The 22236-nt window shown below is 41.2% G+C and overlaps 1 protein-coding gene across 1 annotated transcript; it reads left to right on the top strand.

Annotated features, from left to right (window-relative positions):
- Positions 1 to 522: 522 nt before the first annotated feature.
- trmt9b (tRNA methyltransferase 9B) lies at positions 523 to 18392 on the top strand. Its single transcript, XM_066679469.1, has 5 exons — positions 523 to 663; positions 11155 to 11345; positions 13220 to 13393; positions 15733 to 16176; positions 16345 to 18392. The coding sequence occupies exons 2-5, from the start codon at positions 11192 to 11194 to the stop codon at positions 16848 to 16850; spliced, it is 1278 nt and encodes a 425-aa protein (XP_066535566.1). The 5' UTR covers positions 523 to 663; positions 11155 to 11191; the 3' UTR covers positions 16851 to 18392.
- Positions 18393 to 22236: the final 3844 nt, after the last annotated feature.

The raw sequence follows: 22236 nt of genomic DNA on the forward strand, positions 1-22236 counted from the left end.
ACAATTGTCGTTTTGTTCCACAGAAACACAACCCAAAAATACAGTGAAACTGGCGAGAAAGAAAAATATATTGCTCACTGCATTCATTATGAGTTCAATCAAAGAAAAAGCGTGCAATGATTGGTTCTGTTCTTGGGGATAATTATTTTATTTGTTATCCAAAAATCGCTTTAAAACATGTTTGTACGTCTACTTTTATATTAATCAAATGTCATTATAATACACCTCCGCTCATTAGAGTGGAACCTGCAGAAATGCGAGTTTTCAACAAAATCCAAGTCCAAAAGACGTTATAAACGCCGACCTTCAGTTATGAAAGGTTTGAAATGTTCAAGGTATGAGACGAATCATCTATCTATCTATCTATCTATCTATCTATCTATCTATCTATCTATCTATCAATCTATCAATCTATATATCTATCTATCAATCTATCTATCTATCTAATCAGCTTTGTGTACTTGTGTGTCCTCTGTAGTGCTCGAGTCACGTGAGCGCTCTAACCAATAGCAGTGAGGGACGTTACGACCGGTGTGTGTGCGTGTATTTTTATGTGTGTCCCCAATGAGTGAAGTCGGTTAGCGGTCGGGGGTCGTGTGGTCAGCTCCACACACGTTCCGCCTGTGTGTGTGATGCTTGAGCGAGCTCTGCTCCGGACATGAGGTGCGTACATAGATATAGTACACTGTGTGTGTGTGTGTGTGTGTGTGTGTGTGAATGAGAGAGAGAGAGAGAGAGAGATCAAGGTTTAGTAACCGAATTTCCTGAATCGTCTGGGCTCGGTCTGGTTAAACTTTCCCAACGTTTCCGTGAAAGCTTCTGTACCTGGTTCTTACAGAGAGTTGTGAAGTCGTGAGTTTACGTCACTGGTTCTTTGAGTGTGTGTCTGTGTGTGTTTAGGTGACATTAACATGGAGTCCTGCAACTGCTATACCTTCATAATTTTAAAATTAAGGCGTGCGAAAGACTTACTAATGCGTGGGAGCATGATATTTACGAGTGAGGACAAGATATTGAAAAGTTTAATACAAACACTCTAAATTTCTCAATTCCATTCTTTTACGAGGTCTATCACAAATCTTCGTCATGTGTTCCTGTACATTACTGAGTGGTTTGCATGTTTATTTTATGATGTGGGCATGCCACACATTTAATACACTATAGCATTATTTGCTTAGATTGAGTTTAATTTTTGACTTATCTGTCAAATACTCTGAAGTCCAGGACTGCACCATGGAACTGACACTATCTAAAATGGCCCCTTTTATTAGGAAATTTAGCTACGTTAATGTGTTATTTTAGTCTTCTTAGAAAAGCATTGGCACCCTAGATCTAAGTCACCATGCTCAGTGACAAGTGAGGTCTAGACAGGTGTAAAGCCCAGAGTTGGACTGTGTAGCAATGGTGGAGCTGTCTGCCGTGGCGTGATGAAGTGCCATCCAGCACCATTTGGGAGGAAATGGAGTAGAGGTTTTGATTCATAACTAGTCATCCAGCATCAGTAACTGAAAAATACAGTCATATTTCCTAACATCTAGTATAGTGACCCAAGTATTACAATCTGTAAAAGTCACTCTCTGCTTAAAGGTGATGTTCATGACTGTAATAAAAAATAAATAAATAAATAATAAAACTTTATAAAATTTGTGATGGGCGGCACGGTGGCGCAGCAGGTAGTGCCGCGGTCACACAGCTCCAGGGACCTGGAGGTTGTGGGTTCGATTACCGCTCCAGGTGACTGTCTGTGAGGAGTGTGGTGTGTTCTCCCTGTGTCCGCGTGGGTTTCCTCCGGGTGACTGTCTGTGAGGAGTGTGGTGTGTTCTCCCTGTGTCTGTGTGGGTTTCCTCCGGGTGACTGTCTGTGAGGAGTGTGGTGTGTTCTCCCTGTGTCTGCATGGGTTCCCTCCAGGTGCTCTGGTTTCCTCCCACAGTCCAAAAACACACGTTGGTAGGCGGATTGGCGACTCAAGTGTCCATAGGTGTGAATGTGTGAGTGTGTGTTGCCCTGTGAAGGACTGGCACCCCCTCCAGGGTGTATTCTCGCCTTGCGCCCAATGATTCCAGGTAGGCTCTGGACCCACCGCGACCCTGAACTGGATAAGGGTTACAGATAAGGAATGATTGAATGCAAACAGACTCTCCAGTCTGTTTGCTTGTTGGAAACCGGTCTAATGTTTTTACAAAACCTAGTGTCAGTTAACGGTTTAAAAAAAAAAAACATAAGTGGCTCTGTCAGACATGCGCTCTCTCTCTCTCTCTTTCTCTCTCTCTTTCTCTCTCTCTTTCTCTCTCTCTCTCTCTCTCTCTCTCTCTCTGCTCGAGGCAGTAAAAACAGCAAAGAGCCCGCCAAATGTTGAAATTTATTAAAAGAGATGAGGAAATTGCTTTATTCTTGCTCCATATGTGGGTAATGCTGAAATATGTTTGCTGTTTCAGATTATTTAGGGAGGAACCCGCTCTAAATTCAGGAGACTGCTAACTGTGTGATAGCAAACGGGCTAAAAAAGTGCTAAAAAAGCTAAACAACTCAAGCTACAAATAAGTTTCTGTAGTAATTCAAGCTTAATAAAAAGTTACAGGCAAGTTAAAAGTCAGCCACGTACAAATAACGAATTTGTCTCCTCAAACATACTGTTCCACCTTAAAAGAAGCAGAGTTTCTAAACATAAAAAAGAGAGAACTGCAGTTCCCCACATTCATAGACATCCCCTTTAAACCATTGATTTCAGAACAAATGAGCTAGGCACCAGTTTTTAGGGTCGAATAAGCCCAGACCTGGACTCTGCAGCTTCCTGAATACTGTACTTAATGGAGTCCAGAACATGACTTAAAACCTGAGTGGAACATTGTTTTGCCTGTGTTGGCAAATGACCCCTCCTCGGGTCACCCTCACACACATGCTGTGTGTTTTATTGTATGTGTGTATGTGTTCCTGGTTTGTGAACACAGGAAGCAGATGCCAAACAGGCATGCCTAAAATCTCGCTTAGTGAACGGACATTACTGATTCGATCCAACAAATGATTCATTCTTTCTGTTTCTTTCAGTTTTACATAACCGTATCTGTAATCAGTTTTTATGGGGCAGACTGCTCTCAGTTCAGGGGACCTGGGTTTGATATTATATATATATATATATATATATATATATATATATGTATGTATGTATGTATGTATGTACCAAACACATTTTTTCCATAGCTCAGCGCTGGAGGGATTTATGGCTTTCTAGTCGACACTTAGCATTGGGTAGTTTAACCTCAGTCACATGTGCAGTGATGCATGTGTGTCCCTTTGTTTTGGGAACGCTTTTATATGGAAATGATACAAAACAAAATAAAATCTTAATTTAAATGTAGCCAAATTCACTCCTTTATAAGGAGTGTCCACAAATCTCCGAGCATAGTGTATATATAACAACAGTGGATGAATAGGGTTGGGACAAAATATTGATACAGCTATATACCATTTTGCTTTATTGCAATATATTAGATTCATTGGCACCAAATTAAGCTCTAAACTGACTCCCTCTCCAATCTCACTTACCACTGCATGACTCCATGTTGGTGTTAATCAAATGAATAGGGCAAACCTGTGGGTGAAGTATAAGAAAGTCAGGTAGGCGCCAACGAAATGGGTGTGCACTTTGGCACAAATGAAATGGACAAATACTGTGTGGTTTGCAAGAATACCACAGAACTCTTCTGCTTTCTAGCAGTTTGTGGCTGTTTTACATTGCAATGGTAACTCTTCAGTCAGTGTGTGTGTGATAGAGGCATGAAACTGAGCTATGCACATTTACTGCACGTAGTCTCATTGGTGATACGATTCTGTGAAACTGACAGTTCGCCTATTTAGATATATCTAATTTTCTGTTTCACATATTGTGATGTGTCATAGAGGTTTATCTTGCAATATATCAAGTTTCGCAGAATCACAGTATCGTGATATCATCACTGTGATATCGTATCGTGAGATTCCTTGTGGTTCCCGCTCCATAGATTAAGTTATAATAGTCATTGTGAATGAATATCCATTGAACATCCTGATGTTGCTTTGACTGCTTAGCCATTAACACATGCACTGTATTGATCCCATTTCACTTTCTGTATTACCCTGTTTTCTCTGCATTTCCCATGAAACTAGGAGCCTTATTAAGCACTGACTGGTAAACAAGGCCCATTGTTCATTACTTATAGCTTACTGAGTACAGACTGTCAAGCTAAATGTTTTGTTGACAGAATCGTAAATACTGAATTACATAATCCTCAGCTAGTTACGCTTGACTTCTCTGCTGGGTATTGAGGCTTGTGCACCAGGAAGAGAAAACAAGGCCATTCATATGTTGTGGAGGGAGGGGGCGGGGGACAATGAAGCGTTGTATAATTCATCGGCTGCTTGCATTAATGTCTGGACCAGATGTATTTCTCTTGGAGAGTGGCTGTGTTGGGCTCTAATTATAGCCTCTTGTTGTGCTCCGTATGCTCAGGCGGTTTGTTGTGAAAAGTGTCTCCTTCGACTTAGGTGGGAGATGCTCCCAAGCCGAGATGCAGCTTGGGGGGGGGGGGGGGGGGGCATGCTGATTATGTAACACTCTCCATGCTCTGCTCTTCTCTCCTCTCGGCTGATATATGTGTTCTCAAAATAGCCCCATGTAATGAAGGGCTGCCTGAGCTTTGCGCTGCTACTGACACCCACACAATCCGCAGCATCTCAGAATAGACAGGATTTGTCATTCGCTGCACAGCAAACACCATCATTCTGACATTTCACACCCACATGCCAGTCACATCCAGAGATCCTGCTGTCCTTAAGACTTGGCATTCCCCTCACACGGCTCATGTTTGGGACTGAATTTGGAATAGACGCAAGGATATAACAGCTCTGGATGAAACTGGGATCTTTAGAGATGTTCCTGTAGTGGCAGTGGCAGGCAGCATTTGCCTCTAAGCTGTCTGCTTCGTCCCCAAGACCATCCTTATTCCATAAGGATACAGTATAAAGACTGAACGCTAAGGCTCTGCAGTGTACTTTTTAAAGTAAAGCTTGCAAGTCTCATTTACAGGGGGTCTTTTAAAATGCACAGACATTCACAGTAAATGATACCATTACAGTTCCAATAATCAATAACATTCCAAAAGGGCTCTTTGGAGCAGTGCCACAAGGATGTTGGTTGCCCTTGGTTTCATAAACATTTTCTGTATTGTGTGTTTTATTTTTTTTCTCCTCTCTTTTTTAAATGAGCTAGTTTCTCTGACTTTGCATCTATATAGTGCACCAAAGAGAGTGGCCAGTGTGTGGACACAATGTTTAAAAAAACTCCAGCAGCACTGCTGTGTCTGATCGACTCGTACCAGCACAGCAGCACACCACGACCTTGTCAGCGTCACTGCAGCCTGCAGCGCTGAGAAGGATCCACAACCCAAATAATGTCTGCCTTTTGGAGGACCTTTATTATTAAAACAGGGAGTATTGGGCTGACACGTTAAGAGCAATAGATGGACTAAAATCCATAATTGTAGGACAAGAAAAGTGCACCTATATAGTCAGGGGAGCTGATAAAGTGCAGAGGGAGTGTAGAAACTAGTATTTTTAATGTAATGACAGATTGGGTTATGTTTACTCCTTCTGGGACATTACATTTATGGCATTTGGCAGATGCTCTTATCCAGAGTAATTTACAAGGTTACTGGTATTACAGGTAGGCCAGTGCAGTGTTAGGTCTCTCACATGGGAGCTAATGGTGTTACCACTGTACTACACCAACCACATTAACATTGTGAAAGTCTGTGAATGTCAAGAGACAAAAAAAAGTCGCCAACTTGTAGATAATGTAGATACAATTAATATTGGCTGTTAATAATCTGATATTTGAGAATTCCCCATAATCTGACATCACACTTTAACCACAAATGAATATATCATATTATGCACATTTCCTTTTTTTTTTTTTTTTACAATTAATTAATTAATTACTTTATTTGTTTTTATTCAGATGATGAGGTTTGTTGGTCAGTGCTGAATATGGCTGATATTCTTTGCTATCACAATGAATCCCTGCTTTTCTTCTGATGCTGGAAAATGAGATTGGTCTGAAAATTCATTTTGTCAGTGTATGAAAGTATTAACTTGGGAATCTGGAGCCTATGAGCCCACACACTGTCGAATAAAATAAGCTCGTCATTTTTGTGGGCTGCCTAAGTCAGAAAGCATTGTAGGATGCCACTGTTGTGAAATTAGTTATAAATGTATGTCAAAGGTTTATATTTATCATGCAGGAGCATTCTTCCTAGTGTGGCTAAGGGTGTAATGATTTGAGAGTCTAAACTCAAAACTAGAAAACACAGAATACTATATTCAATAATTAAATAAATAAACATACATGGCCTGTGTATGCCACACACCACACTCTTAAGTGTTTTGTTTAAGAGGCATTTGACGCTAAACACACCCACACTGAAATAACTTTTCCAGATTTGCTAATGAGTGGTAGGTCATTCATTTATTCATTGTCTGTAACCCTTATCCAGTTCAGGGTCGCAGTGGGTCCGGAGCCTACCTGGAATCACTAAGCGCAAGGCAGGAACACACCCTGGAGGGGCTACCAGTCCTTCACAGGGCAATACATACTTACACATTCACTCACACCTAGGGACACTTTTTGAGTCACCAATCCACCTATCAACATGTGTTTTTGGGCTGTGGGAGGAAACCGGAGCACCCAGAGGAAACCCACGCAGACACAGGGAGAACACACCACACTCCTCACAGACAGTCACCCGGAGGAAACCCACATGAACACAGGGAGAACACACCACACTCCTCACAGACAGTCATCCGGAGCAGGACTCGAACCCACAACCTCCAGGTCCCTGGAGCTGTGACTGCAACACTACCTGCTGCCCCACCTGCTGATCTAGCATATCGTATCATTAACAAGCCCTTACTGAGCATGTGGTAATTGGGTGTTTTGAAATCAGAGAAAGGACTAAAACATAAGCCTCCAGGACCAGGGCGGGGAAACCTAGTAGTACGGTATATAATTACAGATTTGTAGGATCCAGTGGTAAAACAAGTTTATTGAAGCAGGGCAATAAATTTGGCTCATACATATGAACCCATATAATGTTTATTTCACTCATTTAGATTAAATATAACCATTAATATTCTGTACATAGCAGTTTTATGGTGACTTTTTCAGGACACATTCCTGGCCACAACTGGTTTCTCTTTTCAAACAGCCACTTTCAAGCCACTGGAAATGAAAAGGAAATGAGCTGGTTCCTTGAATGCTTGGTAATTACACTACATAGCCAAAGGTGTGTGAATACATGCTGATCAACGTATATTTTATACATTTATCATTTGTATCATTCAGCAGCAGTAATGGTTTCTGTTCTTCTGGAATGGTCCAAATACCCCTCCAACTCATCCAAAATATATGATAACTCAATTGTGGCTATAAAATTTGGCTTTGTCTGTTTTGGCAGTTAGCACGTGACTTTAGGTTCAGCAAAGTCCCATTTCAGTTTGATAGTCTGTGTAAACTCTTGGGTGCCTCTGTCCACAGTGGGTGCATCTTACAATAGCTGAATTTCTTAATTATAAGGGGATGCATACATGGAAATTCTAACTATGTAAGTCCACCTAATGAGGGTCAGGTTCACCTAGCAGGACATATCACATTAATATTTTAGTGTTGCTACCGTTCTTGCAGAACCCTTTTGGTAGAATCAAAACTTCAAAAATTCAACTAGGAATCAATGGCATTGAGCTGGAAAAATGGTTTCCTTAACACCACTAATCGTAGCACTTAAGACTTAACACCTAGACTAGATTTTTGTTCCATAGCAGCAGTCCAGTTGAATGCCACCCTGATTTGCAGTTTGTGCTGTTAAACAATTGACTGAAAGTCTTCTAGGGAAATGCAGGGATGAAGATGAGCTTTAAATTAGAGTGGATTTGCTTCCAAATGTGCAACTACTGATCATGGACTTGCCCTACAACTCAGCAGAGTTTCATCAGTGCACACAGAATCGTTCCTTCTATCTTTTCTTTTTTGGAGAAAATGGTCCATTCAAGTGGTAAGTTTTGGCCGATTTCGTTTCATAGAAAAATAAACTCTCTTATTCAGTTTGAGCACTGAGGCTGGCAGTGCAGTGAGGCTTTTCAAAATGGATCAGCAGCAGGCAGCGTAGCCTCAGAGGCTGAAAAACACTCTCTGCATTTCAATCGAGCTGGACAGCCTGCAGTCCACTCAGGAAGAGCCACACATGGTCCACACGGCTGTGGCTGGAAAAAAAATTCTCCAGTTTTTCTGCTGTTTGGTTTTTTTTTTTTTTTTTTTTTTTTTTTTTTTTGGAGATGAGAGAGAGGATGGATTTCTGAAAATGCTCTCATTATGTATGAGAGCAGAAGACTCTCAGCTCTGTTTGTGGAGCGTGATGTTGTTGCCCAAGCTGGAAAGGTAAATTGACATGGGATGGAGGAGGAGGTGTGTGGATGCTGTGTGTTTTATGAGCTGTAGCACCGAGACATGAGACATGATGAGAGAGATTCACTTGTACAGGGACAAGCAATGTTGCTGAGAGAGAGATAATGGAAAATATTCTGTGTTACTGTACTGGACATGAGAGGAATGATTTAATCCATTACTGTAGTGTTATTGTTCTTATGTCTTATTAGTTATTGAAAAACATTTAAATAGTGTAATGCATGTCATTTGTTTACTACATAAGGAGAAGGCTGTGTGCAATATCAGAAGCCTAGTGTGTCCTGTCCTGTCCTAGAGTCTCCCCTGCCCTACCAACCCTCTCATAATTACTATATTACCAACTGATTGATTAATTGATTTGAACGGATCATATTCACTTAAAAGCAACGTCAATAACTGTGGGGAACTGCAGATCTCTCTGATTTGTTAAGTTTTGTTTTGCTGTTTGAATTACCACAGAAACTTGTTGGTAACTTCTGTTGTTTAGTTTTGTGGCACATTCGCTCTGTGGTTTCTTTCATGCGGTTCGCAGCCTCACAAATTTAGATTGGGTTGCTACCATAAATTACCTGAAACAGCAAAAAATAAGTCAATTACCCAACTATGGAGCAGGAATAAAGCAATATCCTCATCTCTTTTCATGATTTTCAACATTTGGAGGTTTCTTTGCTGTTTCTCTGTTGTGAGCAGAAAGAGAGAGGAAGCCTAGCGTGTCCGACAGAGCCTTTTTTTTTCAATCGTTTACTGACAGTGGGGCTTAGTTAATAAATTAGAAATTAGACCAGTTTCCAACATGCAAACAGACTGGAGAGCAAGTAAATGGTGAGGAAACATCTTCTGAAATGTATAAAAAGTGTTTTTGATTGCATGTGTATCCTTAAAAATGAACAGTTATTTTCCACAGTTGGTGGCTTTTACAGTGTGTTTGCATTTCAGCAGATCAGTTGCAGTAAGAGTCCATTTTTACCCCAGAGTTAGGACAAATGTGAATAAATGAAATCCAGAGGACATTTATTGCATTTTCTGGACACAACTTATCATAAATCCTAACTTGATGCTACACTTAGAAGGCAGCTGTAAGTAAGGTTTGTTTATAACACTTTTAGAAGGCAGCAGTGAGTAATGTTTATTTATTTGAGCTAACGCTATGTCTGTTTGCTCTAAGCCACACAGTATTTGCAAAATGTACATTTCAGTAATTATATTTGTTCATTAATTTTTTGGTTCATCTTTGGTAACCGCTTTGTCCTGTTCAAGGTCAGAATAGTTGCATAATGAACAAAAAATGTACAACCCTGTTATTAATTGCTGTTATTGATATGGCAGTCGGGCAGCACAGTGGCGCAGCAGGTAGTGTCACTGTCGCACAGCTCCAGGGGCCTGGAGGTTGTGGGTTTGATTCCCGTTCCGGGTGACTGTCTGTGAGGAGTGTGGTGTGTTCTCCCTGTGTCCGCGTGGGTTTCCTCCGGGTGCTCCGGTTTCCTCCCACAGTCCAAAAACACATGTTGGTAGGTGGATTGGCGACTCAAAAGTGTCCGTAGGTGTGAGTGAATGTGTGTGTGTGTGTGTGTGTGTGTGTCTGTGTTGCCCTGTGAAGGACTGGCGCCCCCTCCAGGGTGTATTCCCGCCTTGTGCCCAATGATTCCAGGTAGGCTCTGGACCCACCGTGACCCTGAATTGGATAAGGGTTACAGATAATGAATGAATATATGGCAGTTAATTAAGCGTTATTGTTATGATTATCATTGTCACAAGACTTTATTAATCAGCCAAATTTTAAGACAGAAAAACTGTTTTAAAGTGATAACCAAACAGCTGTGCAAAGAAACTCTGCAAGAATCAGGTGAGAAAAAGTATTGAACCCACCACAGGGCCACATTCAGCAGTAAAAAGTGTTACTTAACGTTGCAGACAGGGATTACATCAGTCTTATATAATCAGTGAGTAAGTCTGCTCGCTTACAATGCAGGTCTGTGAAATCCTGTTCTGTGGTTAATTAGGTTCAGCTGTTGGAACATTTGGAAAGGGAGTCAGGTCTGAATTGCGCCAGCTTTGTAAATCTGACTTTTGGCCTTACCACAAGGATGAAATATTGGCATCACCTAATGTTCCTTAGTGCTTTGAAGAATCCAAAAAAATCTATAAAAACCATCTGTTAAGGCTTTTTATGATAAGCATCCGTTGTCACAACCCTTTAAGTGAGAAACTGATTAAAGCCACCTCTATAATATCTGTAAAAGCATTAAAAATATATATATGCTTGTGTACGTTTGTTGTCATGAAATGTGCAATGTGGCCTTTTTATGAATGAAGTCAGCAGAGTAAAATGTTACAGTATGTTGTCAGTTTAATTTGATAGTGTCCTTGCTCTGTGTTGACACTCCACATGAAGAGTGAGGGTGGACAGAAGGTCATGACCTGAGGCGTTTGCTGCTAAATGATGGCTTCGTGACTGGCTCCTGCTAGCTGCTATTTCAGCATTAATCAAACTCAACCCTGCTGGAAAGATGCTGTTTGTCAAAGTGGCACACTGTTGCATCAGGAACTGTTTGTTCTCTGCCCTCCCCCCCACTTTTCCTTGTTTCTCTCTCCCATCAACCTTCCTCTCAACCTCTCTTGCCCCCACCTTGTGTTCTCTCTCTCTCTCTCTCTCTCTCTCTCAGTGGCGAGGATGCTGTGTTGGGCTGATTTGTGAGCAGTATGGAGGAGGCTGCCTGTCAGCTTGAGAGGGAGCATGTTCACAGCGTCTATGAGAGGATTGCACCCTTCTTTAACGACAGCCGTTACAAAGCCTGGCCCAGAGTCAAGCAATTCCTCCTGGACCAGGAGCCAGGCAGCATCGTGGCTGATGTGGGTAAGAGGCCCCTTTTGTAAATGTTACAGAATGGAATGGAAATAGAAAGAGTTGTTGTGGATATCATCTACTGATTTTAGATGAAAAGCTGCTGCGTTATAAATAGAATAATGTAGAATAGATTAGTCATTGTGGCTGAAAAAAACCAACAACTGAGAAAAAAGTAAAATAGAACGGAATGATCATAGGCAATGTGCCATGTTTCATTAATTACAAAGTGGAGAGAGATGTCAGGTTCTACCTTAAAATACCATAAACTCGTTGTGGCTGATGTGAGTTTTCCAGAGGGATACTGTAATAAAACAAAAACTCCAAAGTTTTTGAAAGTATTTTTTTTTTTTTCGTGGAATAAAAAAACCTTTTTTTAAGGTCTGTTAGGGTGTGCTTATGGTGGTCAGTTATGGTTAGATTAAAATGATCCCTGGTGTGATTGCTCTGTTAGTCTAGAGTAATTGACTGCTTCTTTTCAAACCCTGGTTCACACCAAACAAGGGGACCTAGGCTTCTTGTATCAAAAGATTTCTGGTGCAGTTTATTTGTTGTATGCACACCAAATAAACCAAGGTAGATCATGAACTAAACACTGGGTGTAAAGTAACAAGATGCGGCTCTAAACGTGCAGCAATGAAGAGAGTGTGTTGAAAACAGCAGTAAACCTTCTGTGATTCATGTAGCAGAGGAATGTCTGGTGCTCTGTTGACAGATTTATCCATATTACCACTTCTGGTTGTTTTTCCAGTTGGTAAAAACCACCAGGTCTACACACCTCTGCCCCGATAAGTGCGTTAAACACAGTGTGGTGCATTCTGAGGTCTTACTGGCAAATGCCATTGTGAACACTAAGCAAACCAGGACTAAACATAATAGTGTATCATTCTTGTTTGGTCCAGGCCATGTCTGACAGAGCCACTTTGAAAAGGCTCTGATGTTACATAATGTCCAACACCATTTTCGCCCTGAACAGTTTTCTGAACAGAAATCCAAATTTTCATTCTTTCATTCATTCATTATCTGTAACCCTTATTCAGTTCAGGGTTGCGGTGGGTCCAGAGCCTACCTGGAATCATTGGACGCAAGGCGGGAATACACCCTGTAGGGGGCGCCAGTCCTTCACAGGGCAACACACACACTCACGCCTACTCAAACCCACGCAGACACAGAGAGAACACACCACACTCCTCACAGAAAGTCACCCGGAGGAAACCCACGCAGACACAGAGAGAACACACCACACTCCTCACAGACAGTCACCCGGAGGAAACCCACGTGGACACAGTGAGAACACACTACACTCCTCACAAACAGTCACCCGGAGGAAACCCACGCAGACACAGAGAGAACACACCACACTCCTCACAGACAGTCACCCGGAAGAAACCCACGTGGACACAGAGAGAACACACCACACTCCTCACAGACCATCACCCGGAGGAAACCCACACGGACACAGAGAGAACACACCACACTCCTTACAGACAGTCACTTGGAGCGGGAATCGTACCCTCAACCTCCAAATTTTCAGCTCAAAGGAAAAACAAAATAATAAAAAATGATGCGACCCTTGCTAGAAATGGAAAGCAACCAATAGATATAAAAGGGAATGAAGATGAAGAGAAAGAGAGGGGGCAAGAGAGCAAATGAAAACAGAAAAACTGGCTGAGAGATTCAGAGGAAAATTGGAGAGAGAACAGAGAATGAGAAAGGAATAGAGAGAGTAAGAAGCAATAGAAGAAAGTGAGAGAATTAAAGGAGAAAGATGAAGAGAAAACAATACACATTTTGTATGACATTACCAAAAATGTTTGTCTTTTTAATAACATTTACCTCTCGTGTATAATATATGTAAATATTTACAATATTTTCTAACACCACAGGATGTGGTAATGGAAAATACCTGCACATCAACAACAGCATCTTTAAACTGGGTTGTGATGTGTGTCGGCCGCTGGTGGACTCGGCCTGGACGCAGGGTCATGAGGTCCAGCTGTGTGATGGCCTGCGCCTGCCCTACAGAGATGGTTGCTTCGATGCTGTTCTCTCAATTGCAGGTCAGTACCGTCTCTCTCGGTTCCTTTACCCCATTGTCCCACAGCTAACTGTTTTAATGAAGAGGCACAAAAGATAACACGTTTTAGGTAATAGCTTTTCTAATTGCTGCTGACACACCATTGGACAGTTCAACACGCTTGGACGAGAACGGACTTATGTTAACAGATGCTTACATTGACTAGCAGCATGCAGAGACCCTAAGCTCATGTGCAGCAACTCCAGAATTCATTCGTTGTCTGGTACCGCTTATCCAATTCAGGGTCGCGGTGGGTCCAGAGCCTACGTGGAATCACGCAGGAACGCAAGGCAGGAACACACCCTGGAGGGGGCGCCAGTCCTTCATAGGGCATGACACACACACACACACACACACACACTTTTGAGTCGCCAACCTACTAATGTGTGTTTTTGGACTGTGGGAGGAAACCGGAGCACCCGGAGGAAACCCACGCAGACACAGGGAGAACACACCACACTCCTCACAGACAGTCACCCGGAGCGGGATTCGAACCCACAACCTCCAGGTCCCTGGAGCTGTGTGACTGCGACACCTACGTGCTGAACCACCGTGCCACCCTGGCTCCAGAACGTTCCATTAAATTTTATGCTGTCGAATGGAGATAGGACGAGCAACTGAATATGCAGCTAAATGTTTGTCTGCATAATTGGTGTCTTTGGAATAGCTACAATTACTCATTAAAAGGGGTGTTCTGTACATGGTGTTAGGCATCTACCACATACTGAAAGATGTTTTGTGTATTTCCACATGGTAGTCTTGGATTACATCATGACCAGGTCATTTAAATTACATCTGTAGTCTGTTCCAGTTATTAATCTGTACCAGCACAGGTAATATAGTTTTATTAAAGCAAGATGTGGTGTGGAAAACAAGCTGTGTTTCTAGGCTACAGGAGATTAGCAGTTCTGGGTCTGTTGGCCTGTGTGTGTGTCTGAGTCACCTGGCAACTTGAGGTCAGCCCTCTGGGACACGGTCAAGGAAGCCATTCAGCATCACAGAGGACCCTAATTATCTCATTCAATGGGAGGAGGATAAAGTGTGCAGGTAGAAATGTTCTTAGAAGTGCTCATCTGATGTCTTTGTTTAATGGAGAATGCTTGAAAGGGCTTAAAGGGACCATGCCATGGAAAATAGAACTGCCCTTGCTTTAGTTGAAATAGAAAGTCTGGCGTAAATAAGCACTGTTAAATTTTCCAGTCATAATCTGGCAAGGTGTTTGCCACCACAGGAAGGAGGATGCCAAGTTCACAGCGACATACTTTTATTGCGAATATGTAAACAAAACCCAACAAAACAAAGGCTTTTTACTTCAGTGTCATTTTCTAGAATTCAACAGGCAGCCATCTGCTGCCACGTTGTCCGTCTCTGTCTCTTCCCAGCTCTCGCCGACTCTTTAATAAGTGCTAATGTGTCTCTCACTGGGAGTGTGTCAACAGGTAATCACAGTCGAATGGAGTGAGGATATTCATGTGGCCACACACCCTCTCAGGTCATGTGGCCCCAGGCTTTGTACTTTGTACTTCTTCCTTGCCAGGGTGGCCGGACATGGCCAGCGGCACGAGTTAAGGCCCTCTTGTCCTCCAGGGGCTCATGCCCAATAGATAGTCCATACTAAGGATGGTGTGCAAATCAACCCCTGCTGTGCCTTTATAGAGGATATAGGGAACAAGTACCTCACACTGTAGCTCTGTATTGAAGCAGTGGGTGGCAGAATGATGTCACCACTGAGATCCAGCCAATTGCCAGCCTCCAATGGCTCTGCTTTTACAACTGCAGGGGAAAAGCAGGGGGAACTCAAGCCAAGCAACTGAATCTCTTGCTGAAGGATCAGATATTTAACTTGGTTTCCATGGATATTCAGTGTGTTTGTCATTGGTTGCCTCTGACCTTCAAGGTCTGCTCTTATTCCATGACAACTTTCTGCCTAACTATAAAATAGCATGGTTGCTCATTAAATGTAGTTCTGCCCACAAGGAATACACTAACTATATCCATTGCTTTGAATTTTGAGGTTCACTCTGTGTTGAAACAAACATTATTTAAGTTTGAAAGTATGATCTGAGCAGCTGTACATGGCCTCAGTGTCCAGAACTAATAATTCACCTTCACTGAATGTGTTAATACACTTTTAGGGGAATGCAATCAAATCCTCACAGAAAAATTCTAACATTGACATTTATTCCTATTGTTCTAAGTACCTATTATACATGTCTTGACTGACAAGTTTTACTACAAAGAGGAACAGTTAACTACTGCTTTAACTCTTCAGACCTCTACAGGAATGTTATCAATTTGATTTTTTTTTTTTTTGGTTCCTAGTAATTCACCACATGTCTACAAAAGAGCGTCGTATCCGAGCTCTGAAGGAGATGGCCCGGACACTACGGGTTGGAGGCCGTATCATGATCTACGTTTGGGCCATGGAGCAAAAGAGACGCAAGTTTGAGAAGCAGGACATCTTTGTCCCATGGAACCCCAACCCTCCTGTGTCTCCAAGAGGACCAGGGAGACGCAGGCGGCACGGCAATGGGACCCAAAGTGTCAGTGACGCACACAACACCAATGACAAGCACAGGACCGTGAAGAGCACGTCATCCATGGTGGACGAGGAGGACCCAGGCAGTCCCGGTCAGCAGAGAAAGCAGAAGCTTTGGTTCTTCTCCAGGTCTCTGGACTCTGTGCTGGACTTCAGCAGCCTCTCTGTCTCCCGCTCCTCATCCAGGGAGCTCAGCACTTTCTGCAGCCCCATTGGAGAAAGCACAAGTAGGGAGTATTCTCATGTCATTTAAACACACTTCAGTTTGTCATCTCGTCTTTTTTTTTTTTATACGTTTTTTGAAAAACGACTTTTTTCTGGTGAATTTTGCACAAAAAAAAAATTCCCAATTATGATCAAACTCTAATTTTGCCATGTCTCCCTGTGTTTCCCAGGTGAAACAGAGTCTAATGATGGTGTGCGGTTTTCCCGAGGCCGGGGGCTCATCAGGCAGGTTTCCAGCTTCTTCTGCTCATCGTCATCCAGGGCCAGTTTAGAGGAGGACGTCTTTGTTTCAGAGCCACAGGACCAAGCACCAAAAGTGGACAGTAACATCAGTAGGAATGAGACAGTGTCTGTGGCGCTGGTCCAGGACTGTTCATCCATCCCCTTGCCAGACCTGGTATCCTGTCAGAGGGAGCAGGAGGAAAGCACCGGACTGGTGGAGGTGGACGGAGGAGAGCTTGGACAGGACACGCAGGAGAGGCAGGACAGTCCGGTGTCTCTCCAGAAGAACGAGAAGCTGAAGGAATCGTATCTGCGTTATTATCATGTCTTCAGGGAAGGCGAGCTCACTCAACTGATTGAGGAACACGTAGAAGAGCTCCATGTCCTCCACACCTGCCTGGACCATGCCAACTGGTGTGTGGTGGCTGAGAAGGTCCACGTGTGGAGGGTTTGAGATTATTTATTTGATATTTATTCATTGTTTGTTGACTCTGAAATTTTAGAAACGAATTTAGTTTTTTGTAATTTTTTAAAAGTGGGTTTAGCTCGTGTTTATTATTATTATTATTATTAATATTTTATTACTATTATTTATTTATTTTTAATCCTGCAGAAAGTAATAACATTATGTAAGGTCAGATCCACTTAAACCTGGTTATACTTTAAAGTTATTTAGGTTATGTATCTTTTTATCTAACTGTGACCCTGAAATGGATCAAGTGGAAAACAAGATGAATGAATGAATAAATGAATGAGTGAATGTTTTTATCTAGGTATATTACATGGTTTAAGTAAATGTATCAAGTTAAATTGTCTGGCAGAACATTTGATACCAGTGAGGTGAGACCATTTTACATAAATATATACATTATTCCTTACAACCATCTCAGAATAAAGAGTATTTGATGTGTCAACTACATTCAAGTAGATTTCACTTAATGAAAATGCTTTTTAATGTTTAGTATTCAGCAATCCAGTTTAGTATTTCAAGTGGAGGGTTCTTCGTTCAGCTGTCTGAGAGATGGTCAATATCCATTCTAAGCTACGATAGCACAATGAAGAGTTGTTTCTACTGTAGACTGGAGAACAGTATTACTGAACTCCTAACGGGTAAAGATGGGCTATAAAATATAACATTTTTCCATGTTGGAATAAAGCAATGCATTTCTCTTGGTCTTAAGTTGATCTGTGTATGCCACGCTGTGCAATGTTAGAGGACACCCTGTTTAATTCCTGTCAAAATGAAAGCAGATTCAAAGTGGCACAGAATCCTCAACAACTAAGAATAATACACATTTTTCTCAGTATTGAAATTGTGCACACTGGAGATATCAGAAATATCTCCTAAGATATTAATAACATGCAGCTGTTCTGACTGTAAATTAAAGGTCGTCTCTGATGTCACAGTACTGTACGTCTGTGATTTTATATATATTTATGTTTTGTGTCACTTTATGAAATAATATGGAAATAGCACTGATTTTCAAGGCAATTTTGTCGATATTAGCTGTCCTCAGCAAAGCCTGTCTGAAACTGGTAACATGGCACATTGTTGTACTGAAACAAATGATGCGAGCACATAACTAGCATTTAAATAGTGAATGCGTTCTCCTCAGGAGTTGATATTTTTGTCTCTGTATGTGAGTGTGTGTGTGTTGTTTTGGTGTCCTGTGGTTTACGCTAACGCTAAAAACTACTGTGTTGTTGTTGTTGTTGTTATTGTTGTCAGATGTTGAACTATTCAACTGCTGGTGGCCATGTTGCTGCTTGTGAGATCTCAGTAGTTTTGCACATGAATTCCCATCATCGAAAACTTGAATAATTCTGTCTTTGGCTGCTGGTGATGATGAACGTTTTACACATTACATATTTACAGATTTACTGTGTGTCGACTCATAATGCTATGCCAAGGATCTTTTTCATGTTTCCTTTTTTAAACTTGAACCATGTTTCTTCTCATTAAACTCTGTGCTCTGACTGTTCCAAATCTAATAAATTGTCTATATTTTATCCTCATCTACTCAGATATTCTTTTATCTTTTACATCATGCTCTCTACTTGTGCGTAGATCATAACGCATGAAAATGAAGACAAAGTTGATAACACTGGCTTTGATATTTACAAATTAGTACTCTGCTCTTTTGCTAAATAATAAAAAATAAAATCAGCTACAGTGAGTTAATACAAAAGCAGACATTCAAATGTATATTATACATTATACATGGCCGCCAAATATTGTACTCCATACTCGCAATCCAAATAATGCTGTTGCGCTGCTCCACAGCCTAGTGTTGCAGGGGCTATTCACTCCACTGTGCTGGTGAACTTAAGCTCATATGCAGCTACCAGCAATGACTTTTATAAGTTGTGTCAAGAATTGGTGAAGATTCCAGAACCACACTGTTACAAGATGTATTCTTTCCAATACTAGGGGAGAATATAACTAAGTTAATAGCATTATATAGTTCATGACATTATAAATCAAACTCTAGGTAACAGTGGGCAGTACACTGATTAATACAATATTATTGTCACACAAAATACAAACAGTACAAATCATGCCAGTTATAGACCATTTGGCTCAACAGCTGAGTCAGGCACGTTTCAATAATATCTTCTGTTCTGCTGCATAATCAGTTGCCATTCAGATTAATGGTAATCCAGGGCTGTGGGGTTTAAAGTTTATACCTTGTAGCCAAGGCTGGACATTGGATAGGCTGAATATATGGCTGCTCTAGAACATCCATTCTATTGGTCAAGTGTCTCCTCCTAAGGAGATTATTTTTAAAGAAATATCAATGGGTATGCCATAAATTCGCTAAATATATATATCTGTAGGAGCTACATGTATTTTGTAGCTCATATACTATGTAAACTTAGCTGCTGCTCAACAGACAATAGAGTGTCAGACAGCCCGTCTTTGGAAATGACTCTTAAATAGCATCCTCCAATCACAGTGGCCACAGGAATGCCCTTTTAAACAACAGATTATAGCATGTAGTGATCTCTCTTGTAAAGGCCTGCACAGGAAAGCATTCAACCTGTGTGTTCAATATCATGAAACATTCATCATGACCTTTAATGTACTGCTCCGTGTGGAGTGATGACAGTATTAACCTCAGCTCATCTTCCCTGTGAGGATCAACTCCGGCATCATACAGCACCAAGTCCGGCTGAAACGTGTCCAGTAACCAGTGGAGATGTGCCTGCAGTGTTAAAGCAATTCCGTCAGCCTGCCATAAATTTTTATGGTTTTATGGCTTAACTCCCAGAAAGCCTTTAGAAATTCACATTTGTTTTAGCCAGAAAAAGCACATTTCCACGAGCCCATATCACAGTATTGCAGGCAATATGTACATGCTTTAAGGCTGTATATTTCAGCATTGTCATAACAAAAGCTGTTCTTTCCTAACAGCTTCTAACAGAGATGCACTGCTATGGAAATGATGGGCTGATGCATAATATAATATTTTACATCTGCCAGTGCCAATGCATATGCACTACATATAAAATATAGAAACAGGGATGATTGTACAGAAGAAAAAAACATTAATGTTGTTTACAAAAGCAGTAAAATGTAAGAAAAATAGGGACATTAGCCCAACATTATGCACTTTTTTATGTGTTCAAGGAAAACAGCATTAACATATGGTTTGCAGAAGCAGTCAAAATGTCTTTCTGAATAAATATGCACTATTACTTATAAACAAGGACATAGTTTGTCATTTTTGTGAATAGGAGTGAGTCAGTTAAAAGCCATTTCCATTAAAAAAGGCATTTAAGTAAGTCATTAGAATGCCATTTAATGCATTTGCCAATTCAGTGCTAAAAACACAAGCATTACATTCAACCATATTGTTTTCTGTTAATCCATTTTCAGCAAAGAAACCTTGTATTACCTGAAAATTAATCCTGAAACGTAAGCCCAATGGGGTTATGAGATTTTGAAGCAGCAATAATGATAAATGAATGTGAGAGATGGTTAACGAACACACGTGGAGAAGTACTCCCTGTCCACGCTTCCCTCATCTATGCTGATGTCCAGTTTGCTCTGCTGGCTTCTTCACACAATGCATAAAGAATGAGAACTCATCCAGTTCATCCTTGAAATTGAAAGCAGTGCCATCACCCTGTGGTATTCAGAGAAAAAGAAGAAAAGGAATGTGTTGAAAGCAGGGAAGAGAGGAGAGCTCAGCAATGAAGCATTTATTCGACTGGAAGATTGAATGCAAATAGAATATTTTGTATTTTTGGTATTAAACACACTCCACACGGCTCTGCCCTCTTCTGTTCTTGTTGTACCCTTTCCACTTTATCATGGAATTGGAGAATTTATGATAGAAGTGAGGAAGAAGTAAGATCTGGAATGGTGTTAAAAAACCATGTCCTTAAAGCCCATTTCTGTGAAGGTTTTCTCTCCGTTAAAATATATCTACTTTACTCAGTATGTGGTTGTTAATGAGCGGAGACAACTGAGTATTTTGGCAGCAGGGAAAGCACTAATATGAGCAGTGCAGGGCGTAGGAAAAACAAAGATCTAAAGAGAGAGTCATTAGAAATAGCACCTACTCATTTCAAAGGACCCCAGGAGCTGTATCTTGGATGCCTTGAATTTGAACTTGGTTTCAATTTGGAGTCAATTTGAGTCATATTTCCATCAGAGTATTTATATATGTTTATATATATACAGAGGTTGGACAATGAAACTGAAACACCTGGTTTTAGACCACAATAATTTATTAGTATGGTGTAGGGCCTCCTTTTGCGGCCAATACAGCTTCAGTTCGTCTTGGGAATGACATATACAAGTTCTGCACAGTGGTCAGAGGGATTTTAAGCCATTCTTCTTGCAGGATAGTGGCCAGGTCACTACGTGATGCTGGTGGAGGAAAACGTTTCCTGACTCGCTCCTCCAAAACACCCCAAAGTGGCTCAATAATATTTAGATCTGGTGACTGTGCAGGCCATGGGAGATGTTCAACTTCACTTTCATGTTCATCAAACCAATCTTTCACCAGTCTTGCTGTGTGTATTGGTGCATTGTCGTCCTGATACACAGCACCAGCTTTAGGATACAATGTTCGAACCATTGGATGCACATGGTCTTACTGGTGCAATGTGCAGTTAATGAAGATTGGCCACCAGTCTGCTCCAATTTAGCCATGAAACCTCCCACACTAAAATGACAGGTGTTTCAGTTTCATTGTCCAACCCCTGTAGCTGCTGGCTAATTGCACCATATTTGGATATCTTTAGCACTTAAAAAAAAGGTTATTTCTAATAGAGTCGTCACTGTTTTCCTCCAGTGATTATTTTTAATATTACAAAGCAGACATCATATACAGTCTGGATCTAATAGAAATTTTGTAATAAAACTAATTGAAACCTGACCACCCCCTGAAGAGGACTCTCCTTTGTGAGAATACAGGCATATTATATAGGTTTTTCTGTACACATCCAGATACAAAATGACAATCTTCAGCATGTTTTTGGACATTGTCAGCAGGACCTTGTAGGTCACAGCAAAGTTACTGGGTAAACAGAATGTGGAGCGGAGTGGGTAAGGATTCAGTGATACAGCACACAATGGTACATTCACTGTAAAATGCAAATGCAAATCACAGTTCTCTAATCAGTGACAGCCTTCTCATGACTTGATTAAATATACTTAAGACTAAAATTTACATCTCAGTGAACTGGCAAGGCTATTAGGCGGATAGCATGATGATAACAATTTACATTTATAAAGAGTGCACCATTTGATAATTAGTTATGGGACCTGGAGGTTGTGGGTTCGAGTCACGCTCCGGGTGACTGTCTGTGAGGAGTGTGGTGTGTTC

Source organism: Hoplias malabaricus, chromosome 1, assembly GCF_029633855.1.
Source record: "Hoplias malabaricus isolate fHopMal1 chromosome 1, fHopMal1.hap1, whole genome shotgun sequence".
Lineage (NCBI taxonomy): Eukaryota > Metazoa > Chordata > Actinopteri > Characiformes > Erythrinidae > Hoplias > Hoplias malabaricus.